The sequence below is a fragment of the Cupressus sempervirens genome, chromosome 8 (assembly GCF_028749045.1).
Source record: "Cupressus sempervirens isolate cs-2001-9-10 chromosome 8, ASM2874904v1, whole genome shotgun sequence".
Taxonomy (NCBI): Eukaryota; Viridiplantae; Streptophyta; class Pinopsida; order Cupressales; family Cupressaceae; genus Cupressus; species Cupressus sempervirens.
The window spans coordinates 539,443,139-539,459,966 of NC_143125.1; the positions used below are offsets into that span (position 1 = coordinate 539,443,139).

At 34.7% G+C, this 16,828-nt stretch overlaps 1 protein-coding gene across 4 annotated transcripts in view; it reads left to right on the top strand.

Moving 5' to 3' along the window:
- The first annotated feature begins 8,837 nt into the window (after positions 1 to 8,837).
- Positions 8,838 to 16,828, top strand: part of LOC149543575 (inner membrane protein PPF-1, chloroplastic-like) — a 223,081-nt gene continuing 215,090 nt past the window's right edge. For all 4 annotated transcript variants that reach the window (XM_089798350.1, XM_089798351.1, XM_089798352.1 and 1 more), the window contains exon 1: positions 8,838 to 9,274. In XM_089798350.1, coding sequence (XP_089654476.1) covers positions 8,912 to 9,274 — 363 coding nt within the window. In that variant the 5' untranslated portion in view covers positions 8,838 to 8,911. The remainder of the gene's footprint in view (positions 9,275 to 16,828) is intronic.

The following is a 16,828-nucleotide window of genomic DNA, read 5'->3' on the forward strand; positions in this document are numbered from 1 at the left end:
TTTGCAAGTCACTTCCCAAAGATTACCTACCCTAAGCTCATAAAAGACATACTCATAAGATCACAATTTTCACCTCTGTCCTTTACAAGTGACTAGAAATCACCTATAGATAGAACACAATAATCACCTCAGTCCTTTACAAGAAACTAGAAAGCACCTAAAGACAAATCATAACATTCACCTCAATCCTATGCAAGTAATTTTAAATCATCACAAGATAAAACACAATCATCACCTCAGTCCTAAACAAGCAACTGCTTGCACATGAAATTAAAATAATAAAAATAATAAAGGAAAAGGGTTTCACATGATTGCAAAATCAAAGCCCTAATTTGGGGAAAGCTCTTTATTAGGAAATTAGAGCTCATTTCTCCACACAAGTTTGGAGGAGCCGATTTCCAAGAAGAGGGTTTTCGAGAGAAAAATAATTGTTTGCAAGTTTTGTGTGTCTGTCATTTAGCATCAGATCTAGGTAGGATCTCGTGAGTTTTACACAGTAGTTTCCTCTATGAAATCATTATGTCTTCTTTGTGATTGATGGATTTGTTTTAGAATTCATTTGGGTTGAAAACCTTGTTTGGAAAAAAAATGATTTTCGTTATTTAATTGTTTGTGATTTAATCTAAAACCCTTGTTGTGAATCAATTATTTTTTCGTTTCTAAACATTTGTACACAAATTTGAGATTGGAAATCCTTGTTTGATGAATTTGAGGATTCGTATTTGGATTGTTAAAATTGGGATATGGGTTTAAAAAAGAAAACCCAAATTTGTTAATTAAGTTAGGTTGTTTCTCCCAAGTTTCTATATTAGATCTATAAATTAAAATTGAGAATTTTGGTGGGGGGCATGAATTTGTTTTACTAATTTTTTTAATTTTTTTTTTAAAGTTCTTGGGTGGGCAAGGGCTACCACCTCCCCACCCCCCTTCTCCTTCATGTTCCATCGCTGACTGCAATGGTAGCCAAGGTTGTCATGGAGTTAGCCGCACACAGTGTAAGCATGGCAACGACCCCACTTTGGGGTTTGGGGTAAGTTATTTTAAATTGGTTTTTTTTAAATGTTTTTTATTTTATTAATAACTTTTTTTTAATATGTGTGTTATTAAAAAATAGTTTTATTTTATGATAAATATTAATAATTACTATATAATTGTTATTAAATATTGAATGTAATTAAATATTATTATTATTAATTATTTTCTTATTAATAGACTAATGATTAATTTTTTAGTATAAATTATTTATTATTATCATTATTAATCTAAGGAGTATTGAATTGAATTTTAATAATATTTAATTAAAGTTTTTAATTTTTAATTTTTATTAAAATATATCTATGAAGTCAATTGATAGTTGTAAATTAGGGTGAATTGATTTCTTTAATAAAAAATGATTTTTTATTAAATAGTTTAGTTTGTTTATAAACGATTTTATACTATGGAAATTTTATTTCTTTTGTATAATTGAAAACTTAGTATTTATGACAATTGGAAATGAGAATGAAAACTTGAAAACCTATAAGGGTCTGTCGGGTTTGTGGAATTAGCATAATTGGGTTTTGATTTAAAACTAGGTTTTGTCAAAACTAGGTTTTGTATTTCTAAATCTGGTTTTGAGAAAACAATTTGTCCCATTTGGTTAACCTGGAAGATGAGTGGGAAGATAAAACTTCTAGATTTGGTTCCTAAAATTGGAATTGGAATTAGCCTTTTTTCAATTTTATTTTTTTAAAATTTAAGATTTTTTATTTATTTTTAAATTTAAAATTATTTTTCTATTCATTAATTTTATATGATTTTGTATTTGTTTTAAAATTTAAAATTTTTTTTTTAAATTGGATTTTTTTTAAAGTTATTGAATATTAATTTTTAAATTTATTTCTGAATAAGGTTACTTTTCCCAAGTTCCAAAAACTAGTTAAAAATAACAGTATAGTCATGATGTTACTATAATTTGATAGAATGTATATATATAGAATTGTAAATAAGCTAAATTTTATTTATTGTCATTTTATCATATAAAAAATAATTATAAACAAAAAAAAGATTCATTTTATATCAATATTTATAAAAAAAAGTCAATCTTTATACAAAACCCCACTGGCATTAAAAAATAATAGAATTTGAAATCCTAAAGATAAATAAGAATGCTAACAAGCCATAGAGATAACCAAGAGAGTGCTTGACAAGGTCCAATTGTGAAAGAAGATAAGACAAGCGAGCAAAGGGCAGGTCGTGGAGAGGAGATTGCGTGTCTAACTCTTTGAGCAACCTGTGGAGATGTGTAACATCTACATTGCTATCTGAAAACCCTTGAACTTGAGCTTTCAAGGCATCCAATGGATCTATTTTTTTTAGTTTTATTCTATTATTTTCTACTACTTTTTCTGCCTTGTTAATTCGTTCCCTTGCTAAGCAAATATTCATCTCGTGTTGAAATGAGGGATTAAAACATTACTTAGAAGAAATGGAAACTACATTACCTATTGTTGCTCGTGTCATAGAGGTGCATTTCCATGGACAAAACACAATCCCTTTCAAATGGTGAAAACCTAAAGCTGTAATAGAATGGCTAATTTTTTTAGGTTTGTAACTCATTAGACTTCAAAACTACTCCATTCTAATTTTCATCTAATCCTCAAAATCTCAAAGCTAGAATTCAATTCCCAAATCCTATTATCTTGATGGAAGACTAGAAACCTCATTTTGGCAAAAAATTAGAATACTAGAATTCTAATTCCATTTTGAGAAGTTCACCCCAAACACCAATTTTGTCAAAATCAAATTTTGGGTATCCCAATTCTAGGGTAATTCCGCAAAACAAACGGGCTGTAAGTGAATTTTTTTTTTTTGTGTTTCCAAAACCTAACAAGTTATGAAAGTAACAATATTTTGCACTTTAAGTGATGTGTGGTTATAGATGTTGGGTTTGGGTTTATTTTAATGTGTTGACCAAATAGGATGTTTTACTAGAGGCTTGGGGGTTTTTGTTTTACGACAATGTTATGTATATGATCTTTTATACCCGACCATGGTGGTGTGTCACACATTTTCTATGATGAGTTTGTTCAGATGTTAGTGGTGGTTTCCAATTTTCTTATGAACTAAGGTGAATAATGTGTCTTTTCTGGTGTAACCTTTGAGTCTTCAATTAGTTATCTTTTGATGCTTTCTAGTTGCTTGTATAGGATTCAGGTGATATTGAGATTGGTTTTTTTAGGTGCTTTCCACTTGCTTGTAAAGGATTGAGGTGAATACTATGCTTTATCTATAGGTACTTTCCAATCACTTGTAAAGGACTAAGGTGAAAATTGTGATTTTATGAGTTTTACTTTTATGAGCCTAGGGTAGGTAATCTATGTGTACGTTGGGAAGTGGCTTGCAATGGAGGTTGGAGCCCAGAGTGGTTGCCAAGGTAACCCATTGTAAGTTGTTTTAATAAGTGATAACATTTCATTAAATGAGAATAAAATGAATTAATAAGAGTCAATGTTTTTCCTCGCCCATGCCTTGAGTGCTAGTACAGGCTAGGATGGGAGTAGAGAGGATGCTTCGTGGTGACTTTGCTTCGTTAGTATGCCTTGTTTATACGAGAGGATACTGGTGTTACATAGAGACACTAGGGGGCTAAAGTCCAAAGAGGCTGTCAGGGTAACCTTAGAGTTGGCTCATGTGATGACACTTGCCCACTTGAATAGTAGATTTCCTACGTGTCTTTGTTGCCTCTTGGATTAGATGATATTTGTGTCTTGGTACCTTTGAGATAGTTTCCTTTTAGGTGTTTCCTTGACCTAGATGTTGGTTATGACTTTTGAGATTGATATCTATACGAGACTTGAGATTATCTCCTTAGCACAGTGGGAGTGAGCCATTTAAGTTCCACGAGGTCGGGTGGTAGTTTTTACTTATACAATTGAGATTCAAAAACTAGATATTGTTGCTGGACGTGCTTGTGCAACTGTTCCTTTCTTTCTAATCTTGTATTTTTGTTGGATAGTATTATTCTGTTGTACTATACTTGATTTATCAGAGATCTTTTGAGATGATGTATTTTATTCATGATGTATATTCTTTGAGCTTTTCATACCCTATAACTTGTACAGTGGATGATTATGCATTCTAGGTATGCCAAGTGGCATCCTTTGTAATTGGATATTATTTAATTTTACTCGTACTTGTGATTATTCCATGATGTGGATTTTGGTTATGTGTTAGATTTAATATTAATAAACTTATACACATGATTCAATGTCATGGAACCCTTAAGAGATGTAATCTATTTTGGTTAGTTATATCTATGTGACTTAATGCTTCCGCTATGTTATTATCTTCAAAAAAAAATGTTTGACAAGCATAGTGAAACTTTAGGTTGATTTCTTTTGGGTTCCCTGGCGAGGTGTTACATCATTCACAAACAATGGTTTTAGACTGAATCACAAACAATTCAATAATGAAAATCAATTTTGTTTCAAACAAGGGTTTCAACCCAAATGAATTTTGAAACAAATCCATCAATCACAAAGAAGACATAATGATTTCTTAGAGGAAACTACTGCGCAAAACTCACGAGATCCTACTTGGATTTGACGCTAAACAACAAATGCACAGAGCTCGCAAGCAATTTCTCCTTCTTTCAAAAACCTTCTTCTCAAAAATTGGCTCCTCCCAAATTTGTGCGTGAAAAATGAGCTCTGATTTCCTAATAAAGAGCTTTCCCCAAATTAAGGCTTCGATTTTTCAACCACGCAGAACCTTTTTCCTTTATTATTTTATTATATTTAATTTCATGTGCAAGTTTTTGCATTATAATTAAAATAATCTTTATTAAATCAATTCCTTTCTCTCTCTTATTAAACACAAGACGTTTTTAATAATATATTTATTAATTTAACTAATAATATTATTTAGAGTTCATTATTAAAATGAAACTCCTAAATAAATTATTATTATATTAAATAAATATAAATACACCAAAATTAGAACTTTAATAAAATATTTTAAATTTAATTCTTTTATTTAATTAATTTCTCAATTAATTATATATAATAAAATATTGAATTTTCTTTATAAAAATTTCATAAAATTAAATAATTAAATTATCTTTTAATTTGATTTAATTATAACTGAAAATCATCATAGACCCACAACACTAAATATGAACACCCATAAAAGCTACATAATACTAAATCAAACTCTAGGGTTAAAATCACGAATTTACGTCACATGAAGAATTCAGACGAGTAAACAACTTAGATACTTGTACTACTTTCTAGGACAATTGGCTTAGGTTTAGGATTTGGACTGTGATAGGGCAAGCTCATCCTAGCAATTCAGGGAAGTCGATGCTCGATATCTGCAATCTGCATAAAATCTGACCATGTACATACACATATAATCTAAACTAAACAGGAAATTGTAGGGAGTGGTGCATTGTGTAGATCTCAACTGGTAGGTGACTACAACTCCCTCCCTCAACCACATTAGAAATGTCAAACATAAAGTAAAACATACATGTACACCGTATACATGCAAGTATGGGGTAAGTAGCCATAACACTGCATACAAATTACACATATAACTATCATCATGAGATAAATGAAATCACTGTATGAACATACATGTATCATCATAGAAATAATTTTGAACACATGAAATAACTAAGTAACTCATCACATCATTTAATTGAGTATGAAATACATCTAATCAAATTTGGTAACCAAGTACCGCTAATCATAAAACATAATCATAAAAATCTGGCCTAAAAGAATCCAACAATCTAACTTGAAAGGTCAACTAGGGGTAGGCATTATAGGTGGTAAATCACCCTAATGATATTGTCACACATTGTTATTATTTTTTGATCAATAAATGACTAAAGCCTTTTGATTATATTAATTAAATAATTAGAAAACATCCAAGTAACTCCGTTCAAATGAGCACTGGTAGGAAAGAATGAAGAATAAAACCTCTAGTCTAGCCTGGGACCGAAGTCCTTAAATATTACATGTTTAAAAGGGGCATACCCCATTTTTCAACTATTAATTTAAGTTTTTGCATGCAATATCAAAACGAGATTGCCAATACTTTCAATATAGTGTAAAATCATGATCCTAAGAGTTTTAGGATCAAAATGTATGGGCACAAAACTAGATCGTGAAAACATCTGAAGTCCAATGACAGGGGAAAAGAGAAACGTTCAGGACCATGTAAACTTGTAGAAACTCTACTATCTATCTGGTATTAAAAATTTCACTGTGATCAACTGCTACCAAGAAAAGCAGTTTTAGAGTGTTGTTAGTTCAGTTAATTAAAAAGACAAAAATAATAACCCTGATCTTCAGATTTGAATAGTATAAATTAGAAAGATATATTTAGATTGATAAGGACAACATTAAACTAGAGCTAAGAGTAGATTTATGTTAATGCCGAACAAATTTCTAAACATCTACTGAGTGAATATGATAAAAAAAGTGTTTCCAGAGGAGGTTAATGCTAATTTGAGAAGATCAATCCAAAATCATTGATTACCAAACCACCATTGAGAAATAAGCCAAAACCATGTTAGTTCGAATAGGAATGATCACAGATAAATTCAAAGAGCTAAGCACAACAAGATCATAGTGAAAAAACATGCCAACGAAAGGGATTGAGCCCAAGAACATTGAGAAAACACAGATAACCCCAAGAAAAGAATGACATAGATAATATAAGATTTATATTCATGATAAGATAGATATACATCGAACCTAGAGAAATTGATAAGAACCAAACAAGCAAAAGAGCTACCCACAACTAAGAAACAACTAGAAAACTACCCAGAACAAAATGTAGAAGGCCTAGAATATGCAAATATACAGTATATAAGAGCTCCGCTGCCCTAACAGTAGAGCCCTAGCAGAATATTACTCGAAAAGCTAATAGAGAACACAACCTTAATGCCAGGCCAAAATGAAGGAATAAGAGCCACCACAACCACAAGAGCATCAGGAACACCAAAAAATTGTCAAAGCTAGACCAAAGACCCCATTTAAGCTCCAATGTCCTCTTTCCAAAAAACCATGATGATTTTAGATGCTTCCTAATATCTTTGGCCCTAGATCTAGGAGAAAATGTAAAGGTGTTTCTAGCTCTGCTCGACTTGTCTAGATTTGGAAGGTAGAACTCCACGACTTCCACGTCTGCAAAATCCACTCCCGGATGAATGTAAGCATCAAAGGCATGCATATAATCCAAGAGCCAAGCCTTTGCAGGATCCTCCACAATACCTCTCCAATGTAGAAGGAATTGAACGTTGGCTTCCATCTTAGGGCATTCATAGAAAAAGAGGATATTATCCCCAATGACCAAAGAGGGGTGTCTAGGTACAATTGCGAGCTCAAAATTCCTCGACGGCTGAGACATGTAAGCTACTTGCAAAGGAATTTTGAGCTTCTCATCAATATTGAAGACCACCTATTCTAGTCCTACCAACCATACACGATCGAAGGCATTATAACAGAGCCAGATAATATCTCATTTCCCAACTTTGGCCCTAACTATGCAACCAATCCATGCACCTATAATGTCACTATTTGTTCTCCATGAAAAGTCATAATTAAAGACGCCTTCACCTAATAATCTGCTAATGGCTACCCTGCTCATATTGTGTATGGGATTGAGCAACCAAGTCCATCTCTCAGGCTTCACATTACCTCGAAAAGCCATAGTACAAACCTCTATAGCATGACACAGATTGATATTAGTATCCATACTGACACCTACCTTGACTAATAACTAGAGACCTCAGATTAAACACAAAGATACTATCACTCATTATTGCTCTTAGAAACACAAAATAATTAAAAAGGATTCCCAAATGTTTACACATTCATAGTAATCTTTGAACTTCACCTCTACTTTATTGGTAAAAATCATTTAGATAAAAATGATAGCTGCAACATTATTTTCTTTTATAACAATTTTTCGTTCCTCGAAAAGAGGCAAATTACTTGATTAATTTTTATTTCAAAAAATAAATAAATAGAGTAAAATGTTTCAATGTTTTGCTTCATAAAATTTGTGTTTTAGTAATGTATTCTTTTAACTCTGTAACAATGGAAGTAGGAGGAAGAGATAGTTAATGTCATTGTAAGGAAGAGTTAGGGTGGTCACATGTGATAAATGACTGCATGTTAAAATGAAGGGTGACAAAGTTGTGGCATAATAATGTTGTTCGAAATAGCCAGTTAGAGTAGGCTAACACACTTATCAATCACTACATCCGAATGTCATGAAGGAATTTATACATTGCATATATCAATAAATAAAAAATTAAAAAACCAATATTTTAATTTGCCAAACCATCTAAGAAGTAAGCTTAGAAACACTACCCTAGAAGGTCCACATCAACCCTTCCGTCACCCCACCCCCAATATTACTAAAGTAATTACAAATCTCTTAATACTCAATTATGATTGAGTATTTTTGATTATAAAATAAAAATATTACATTAAAAGTTGTGCGCTGTACTGCTGTGTTACACATATTAATTACCTAGCTCGAGAGGACGTGTGTTCAAAGGAAGTCCAATAAAAAGAGAAATAATATTAAATATCAGTGAGATTAAGACTCCACAATCACATTTCTAGTCCACTGATGATCTCGTGGAAAGATTTGATTGAACGAGGTTAAATAAAATGTCAAAATGCATTTGTGGTTGTGTAGATGCAACAATCAAATAGAAGAACGGGGCCACGATTGAAATAGATGATTTAAAAAACCAAAAAACTGATTGAAACTTTTAGCGGCACAAGACGCTTGAACGAACAATAAATGGATAATTTCCATAGCTTCGATTGAGCGGTCCAAGTAACACCTCTCCTCACCCTCTGCAAATTGGCCGAGTCTTCAATATTTTCCACAACAAAAAATAATGGCAACTGGAAGTATATCACCTTGTTTGCCACTGGTGCACCAGAAAACCTCGTTTCCCTCTTCCTTCAGAATAAAAGGAATTCCCCATAGAAATAAGAATTATAGCAGCAGAACCAGTCCTCTGTTCAAATCTGGACGGCTCAAGGTAAAGGTGAGGTTCAGCTTGCAACAAATGCCAGACCCCGGTCAGCTGGATGCTTACGTGGACAGCTTTCATGGGGTTGTGAGTAGGGCGGAGGGGCTTATTTATACGCTGGCTGATGCTGCTGTGGTAACCACGGACACAGCTGGCACTGCCCCTGCTCAGAAGGGTGGAGGCTGGTTCGGTTTTGTTGCGGATGGATTAGAAGGCTTCTTGAAGGTAATAATCCTTTCTGTCTCAAATTTTCTTTATTTTACTTTTTTCTGTTAATTGTACATATGAACTTAAGAATTCTTGAATAACATGAAACTATCTGATTTTATTTTATATTGGCTCGTGCTTGAGAATTTGTGGAACATATATTCAATTCGTGACCTCTACAACTCCAAACGCTATATGCACCGCATCCCCCTCTCTCCACCTTACTATCCGTATGTATATATATGTATAAATCTGTGTATGAATATGTATATTGTGAATATACATGCACGCATGAGGCAACTGAATAATTATGCAATTGTACTTATATGCCTGTCTGTGGATATGCCTGTGTGAATTCATGGCTATAGATCGATAACAAGCCATGGATATGGAAGAGCATGCTTTTACCCGATTCTAGTATACAGAAAAATTGTGTTTGACTTACGGATTTGTAAACACCGCTAGTGATGCACAGAATGGTGGTCGACTTACGAATTTGTAAACACCGCTAGTGATGCACAGAATGCTGGTCGACTTACGAATTTTGTTTTGCTAACCTGCAAGATATCTTTCAGACACTAAACTATATGCTTAGCATAACATGACAATGCCAAGATAAGCACACACAGAGTTTAGACCCGGAGAAATCCCCATACGGAATGAAATCTCCAAATGAGTGAACATATGCTCCACATGCCATTTTTTCAAAGTCAATTTCAAGTGCTCCAACACCTCTTTGACAACAACAGAGCTCGACAATGGACTAACACCAAATCCAACACCTGCAACTATCCGTGTACCATCACAACCTTGCTCTTCTGTACGTGACTGTCATGAAAAGAACAATATGAGAGGTTATTCAAACTATTACGAGAGGGAACCTTTTCCATATTGTTTATAATAAATATATGCCTTTTCTTAGTTCATCTCACAGTCAACTTCAAGTACTACAACACCTCTTTGACAACAACAGAGCTCTACAATGGACTGCCACCAACTACAAAGCCTGGAACTATCTATGGAACATCACAGCCTTGCTCTTCTGTTGTGCGACTGTCATGAAAACAACAATATGAGAGCTTATTACGAGAGTTTACAATAAATATATGCCTTTTCTTAGTTGTACAGTCTCCTGCAAAACGGAAGATCAAGTGTCTTCATATTCCATGCCCTGCTTTCACTGTGACCAATTTGCCACTTCTGCCAGGAGGTGATTTCAAAATTGCAGCAGTCAATGACAAAAAAATGCCATCTGCACAGACCAGCAATTTTGCTTACTTTGGTTTTCTGGATAGTTTGAAGCCTCACACTTCTGTTTCAAGTCATCTCCATGCTGCTCCAGATCATCCCATTCTTAAGACAAAAAAAAGTCCTTTCTACAATGTAGTGCCTAAAACGATAACAAACTTCTGGTCATAAAGTTCATGGCAACCTCGTTTAACTGAAGTGGCAACACTTGATGTCAATGTTAGGAATTGGGAACTTTGTTGGCACTTGGATGAGTTGCAGAGATGTTGTATTGATGACAAGTTTTGTCATTGATGATAATATATGTTCTTTTGTTCATGACAGACTTAGATTATGTGTACCGTAGGTTATTTATCAGATCAGCGAGGATAGTGGTTGAAAAAATTATGTATTTGAGTTTACATGTGTGCAGTAGAGTGAGTATAGATATAATATCTATGTTCGCTATGCTTTATGTGATGAGTTGGTTAAATTACAGTTTGTTTGGTGAAGACTTGTAGTGGACCAGTGTACAGGAAATAATGACAGAGATAGTTGCAAGTATTTTGGCTATATCTTATTATTGAACATGAATTAACTATGGCAAGCATGGAAGGTGGTAGAAGACTTGTTCGTGTGCATATGTTTGGAAGTGAGAAGCATTTGGATTATTCTGGAAAGATCGCTAGTGTGTATTGTGTGGTATATTTTACTGGCAGCCAACTGTGTTGAGCAAGCATATGAGTAATCATTGGAAAATGTAATATCTTTGTTGTAACGTGTGGGAAACTTAATGTAATTGTTGTATGTAAGAACCCCAACTGGTTCTAACTCCACAAACATCAAATTACCTCACTTTTGGATGTTTGACATTTTGTCAAACTTTTTGCATGAAACCTTTATCTTGCCGTCCTTTATTTTTAGATCACTTTTGCTTGCTAGTAATGGTTTGAAATTTAGTTTAGAAGCTTGCAAATGGTTTTTAGATATCCAAACAAAGAACTGAAGAATAGATGCAATCTTTTTTTGACCATTTAAGTGCATACATATGATTTCTACATGTGAAATGTGCATCTGCAGCCTGTAGACATTTCTAATATTAACACTTGGCATGCATACTAATGACTGAAACATGTAAGTTCAATCTGGCATTTCATCAAACAGTTGTGGTGCAAGTTGCAACCTTATAATTCCTTATTAAATACCAAAGTGTTTACAATTGTAAATGTATATTAAACTTCTTATTGGACTGGTATAATTTAGCAATTTGCAGATTGCAGAGTAGTAATTTCTTATTTGAATTTGCAAGTTATGATCAGACTGGTTCTTGAATGATTCCGAATCACAATGGCAATATAATATATGTTCAAATCTGAATATTTGACTTTATCTTCAAGTCTGAAATCACCGATCTGTACTGAAGAAAGCATTTATCAGTTTTGATGCTTTTCTCTTGGATATTGGTGGGTATATATAGGTGTCTTATGAGGCATGTCATGAGAGGATATGTCTACTCATGACATGTCCTTCCACAAAGAGACACAAAGATTCCTAACAGCTCCTCCAAGGGTCCGATGCTGATCCGGTTTGATTTGTAATAAACAAATGCTATTAGGAAAGTTACCGATCAGCATAAACTTGAATGGATCATTTGCTTGATGAAATTATGATTCAATATGACTATATTCGATCATTACTTGATCGATTTTATGCATGAGATCATCACTCGATCTTCACCAACAGATGAAGAATAATGTTATATACCATTAATACTGATTTCAGTATACTTAATTTGGTATATAGAGTTTCAATTGAATGCAAGCATAATTACTTGTCTCCAAGGTATATGAAATGTTAATTCTAATTGAGCACAAGAACTGTGTATGTGTGTATGTATGCATGTATGTCAGTTCACATAGTAAACTGACATACATACATACATACATGCACATATGTATATCATCAATACAATCAATTATCCTCAAATCTGACTGAAGCTATTATGTATCAACAACGATGAACACTAATATAGCTGAAGTAAACAATGCCAATATCAAACTAGTGACGTTGCAATTCATGGAATCTTCTCTATGGAAATTACAATTAAAAAATTGAAGAACCTGTAAGAGGCTGTACATTAATTTGTGGCAGTAATACCTTGAATGATCATGCACATTAATTACTATGCCAACGCCCAACAAAATGCAGATTTCAGCTAATCAAGAATGAACGATGCCTTATCAAGAATGCTAAACCCCCCCACACGTGACTGCTAGGTAATTGCTACATCAATAAAGGAGGCTCAAGTCAATGACGTGAGGTGTTTTCCAGCAGAACAAACACCCCTAATGGTATCCGAGGAGCAGAAATACAATTGGGATAAGAAGCACCAAATCACACGCAATACACAGAAACAAATCGCTGCTCAACAATGTAACAATATCAAATAAAATCCAACGCCAATCTGCTGGTAAATTAATGCCAAAATGTAGAGATAAATGACACCCAATTGCAGAGACAATAGACGCCAATTTTGCAACACACATCCACCTTCCAAAACACAGTAATCACAGACTAGAAGGCTGAAATATAGACGTCCAATTCAGTCCAGAATTATCAATCCAATTTTCTATACAACAACAACAAATTAATGCACAGATCAAGAGGAATCAGTTGCCAAGAAATCCACAATCTTCAATCCTCAAGAAACTTCACCAGTAATTAGAAAGCAATAGACAAGAATTAATTCTTTTCTCCATGAAGTCTCTTTTATGATGTAACTTAGCTTCTTCCTTACACTTTTCATTAAAGAGCCTTCATCAATACACCTTTCAATTAGAAGCTCTCATTTAATAATTTAATAATAATTTGGCCACTAAAATAATAATAACTCTCAAAGTACACCTTTCGATTAGAACCTCTCATTTAATAATTTAATAATAATTTGGCCACTAAAATAAGAATGACTCTCAAAATACTTATCCTTTAAATAGGAAGGGTCCCTCTCAATCATCACCAAACTTGCCATAAATAGCAGGTGTATGAAACTAAGCCCAAGCGATGTCTAATCTTAATCAAATGAAGACGAAACTGGCACATTTTGAATTGTGAAGAAGACAATACCTTGAGAAGACCCTTAATCCACAATAATTAGCTTACAAGGATCATAATAATTGGCAAATCCCTTAAATTTTGATGCTGTCAAAATGGGAACATTATAGTCCATCCTCCCTAAGATTGCTTGTCCCCAAGCAATCTCAAAAACAAATAACACATCAGTCCACTCGGGTCCCAAGGGTAGACTTGTGTAATGTCCCTGTGATAATCAACTAGCTCTTGTAGCATCATATCAATCTAAGTGACAGAACCAGCCAAACTGAAATGAATCTGAGTGTAGATGTCACAGGAGTGAATATCTCATAGAGAAGCAACTCATAAAACTGACAAAACTTGCTTCCCCAAACTTCACAAAGTGAGCTGCCATACACATTATCTAACACGCACAACTGAACTGTGCACTTGAAAAAGATCATGCACATTAGAGTCTAAAGTAAAACCATGTGTACTCAACACCATGTACATATCCCAAAACTCCTCTGCAAGCCTCATTTCCTGATGCAGTAGAAGAATCTCTAATACTGAACAAAAGCCCGCTAGGAAGAACCTCTTCCAACATTTGTTGCTCAACTCTGAACTCAACTTCACTAAGCCCAAATTGGTGAAGCCAATTGACAAGACTTAACCAAACCTCAATGCTAACCATGCCAGTACTAGGGGCCCAAGCCATACTGAATGCACATTCATCCCAATCATGGAGATCAAAAAATCTGAAAGTGGCTAAATCACTAGCACCATCTCTATCCTCTGCAAGGCTCCTATGGATGTGCTCACTCTACAAGTAATCCAACTTGCAACCACTGATCCCATCTATTGCGGATGGCAAATACACCCTCCCCAAAGGATGGTACACCCTCGAAACCAATCAACACTGATGCATCATCAAATCCTTTATGTGTGGATTTGACAAGTTGTGATGAATACTCATCCCTATGCAGTCATGATAAAAATCTACCACCTTGGTCAAACGATGACTGTCATAGCTTTGAATGTAACTCGTGTCATCGAGCTCATTACCAAGAACATTTGTAGTGGAAGTAACCACAAGAGAACTCGATGCAATGTGTGGGTTCTTGTTGCTCTCTACAAATGCATTCATCTCCATTGTATCATGTGCACCTGTAACTAGGATATGTGTGGCCACATCCTCAACCTTCTCACAACCACAGCCTGTGGATATCATATCATCACCAACCACCACTATGTTCAGTTGAACTGGATCTAGGGTTGGTGTAGACAGTAGATGCTCCAACTTCACAGTAACCTCATCCAGACATGATTGTGACTCCTGGAAAGCCAAATGAGTGTATTGTAAAGAGTCCACAATTACCTCAAGCTCATGGGTGAGCTCAACTACCTCCTTCTCTTTCCCTAACAATGCCTCATAACATGTCTGTTAGCTACCAACTATAAATAATTATGCTTCAAGATCCCAACAATGTTTCAAAGTGATTGAATCTCTACTAGGGAAAAACAACTACCACCATGCTCATCTGACATAGGAGCACCCTAACCAAATACATCTAACATTTTTCAGATAGCATCATAATGCTCAAGAGCTGAAAAGATGTCACTATCACTCACCTTCATCTTTCTGGTCATATGATGGCTCCTACATAAGCTGTCTAGCTCACTAATTGCATTGTGATAGGAGACTGTAACTATACTGCTCACCACAAGATCACTAACATCATGTATGCTATCATCCTCGCAACATCAACAACCGAGGTACTACTGGGTACCTCTACCAATACCTCCCCTAAAGAAATGGAGGTCACTGCTGTATCAAACTCCTCGCATGTCTCCAACTCCCCCTCATCAATAAGTCCTAGCAAATCATGATTGGGAGACCTATCATCATCCAATGACGGCATTGAGGCATCACCCAAAATCTGATATGGTATATCAGACTTGTTGCAGCATGAATCATCCTTATTAAAATCATCAGAGGTGTCCATCACATTGGTATCCACAATGTCTAGCTGAAACCCCTCTGGTATCACCTATTGCTGCATACATGAGTCAATGTCAACATGTAGATCAACATCACTATGTGCTCAAATCTTGAGCGTCACAACTGGCTAGCTCCATGCCCTCATTCGTCCCATCTAAGAAGACTGCTGCCTCTTGCACTGGTTCAACACTATGACAATTACCATAATAATTAGAATTGTTAGTGCTCATATCCTCCACGTAGTCTTCAAAAACAACATTCTTATCAAGAGAGTCTAAACTAACAGTGGTAACAACTGCATTATCGACACTTGCACTATTTGCAACATCACCAACATACATAAGGGACTACTGTCCTGAAAATCAGAACTTGTATCGCTCATATTCCCACTACTACCAACTGATGTAAGAACTCCATTAGAGGTAGTTAGTATGTCCTCAACATTCTCCGAAGCACTTACTCTGAAATCTCCAAACTACTGGAACTCAATGCTGCTGTCCTCTAATGAAACAGACACATCCACATGCCCCTGTGTAGAATCTCCAACTTCATAACTATAGATAGGACTAGTGGCTGCCCACTAAGCACAGAGTCATCTTCACCATGATCACGAGTTACCGAAAACTCACGGTGAAAACTTCTGGATGTCTCACCTGTGAATAACTCTAGTTTATCTTCTTGCATTCTAGGTGAAGACATTTTCAAAATGGAAACCATATACTTAGGTGCCCTATCAATTGTGGCCAGATCTGAAAGATTGCTTCTATCATTTTCTGATTTTGTTTAAGTTTTTCCATACTTTCCATTAGGGCATTTGTTTGCTTCCTGAGATTTTCCTTGCTATTTAATTGGTTCCAATATTTACTAGATTTCCTGTATCTATCCATAGCTGAAATAAGTGCAAGAGTGCTGGTCACTTAAATTAAAACAACAAATCGAAAATAATAAATATTTTCTTACCCATAGGATGGTAGGAAACCGCTTTGCTACCATTGTAAGAACCCCAACCGGTTCTAACTCCACAAACATCAAATTACCTTACTTTTGGATGTTTGACATTTTGTCAAACACTTTGCATGAAACTTCTATCTGGCTGTCCTTTATTTTCGGATTACTTTTTCTTGCTCGTAATGGTTTCAAATTTAGTTTAGTTACTTGCAAATTGTTATTAGATATCCAAGCAAACAACTGAAGTATAGATGCAATCTTTTTTTGACTATTCAAGTGCACACGTATGATTTTTACATGTGAAATGTGCATCTACAACATGTAGA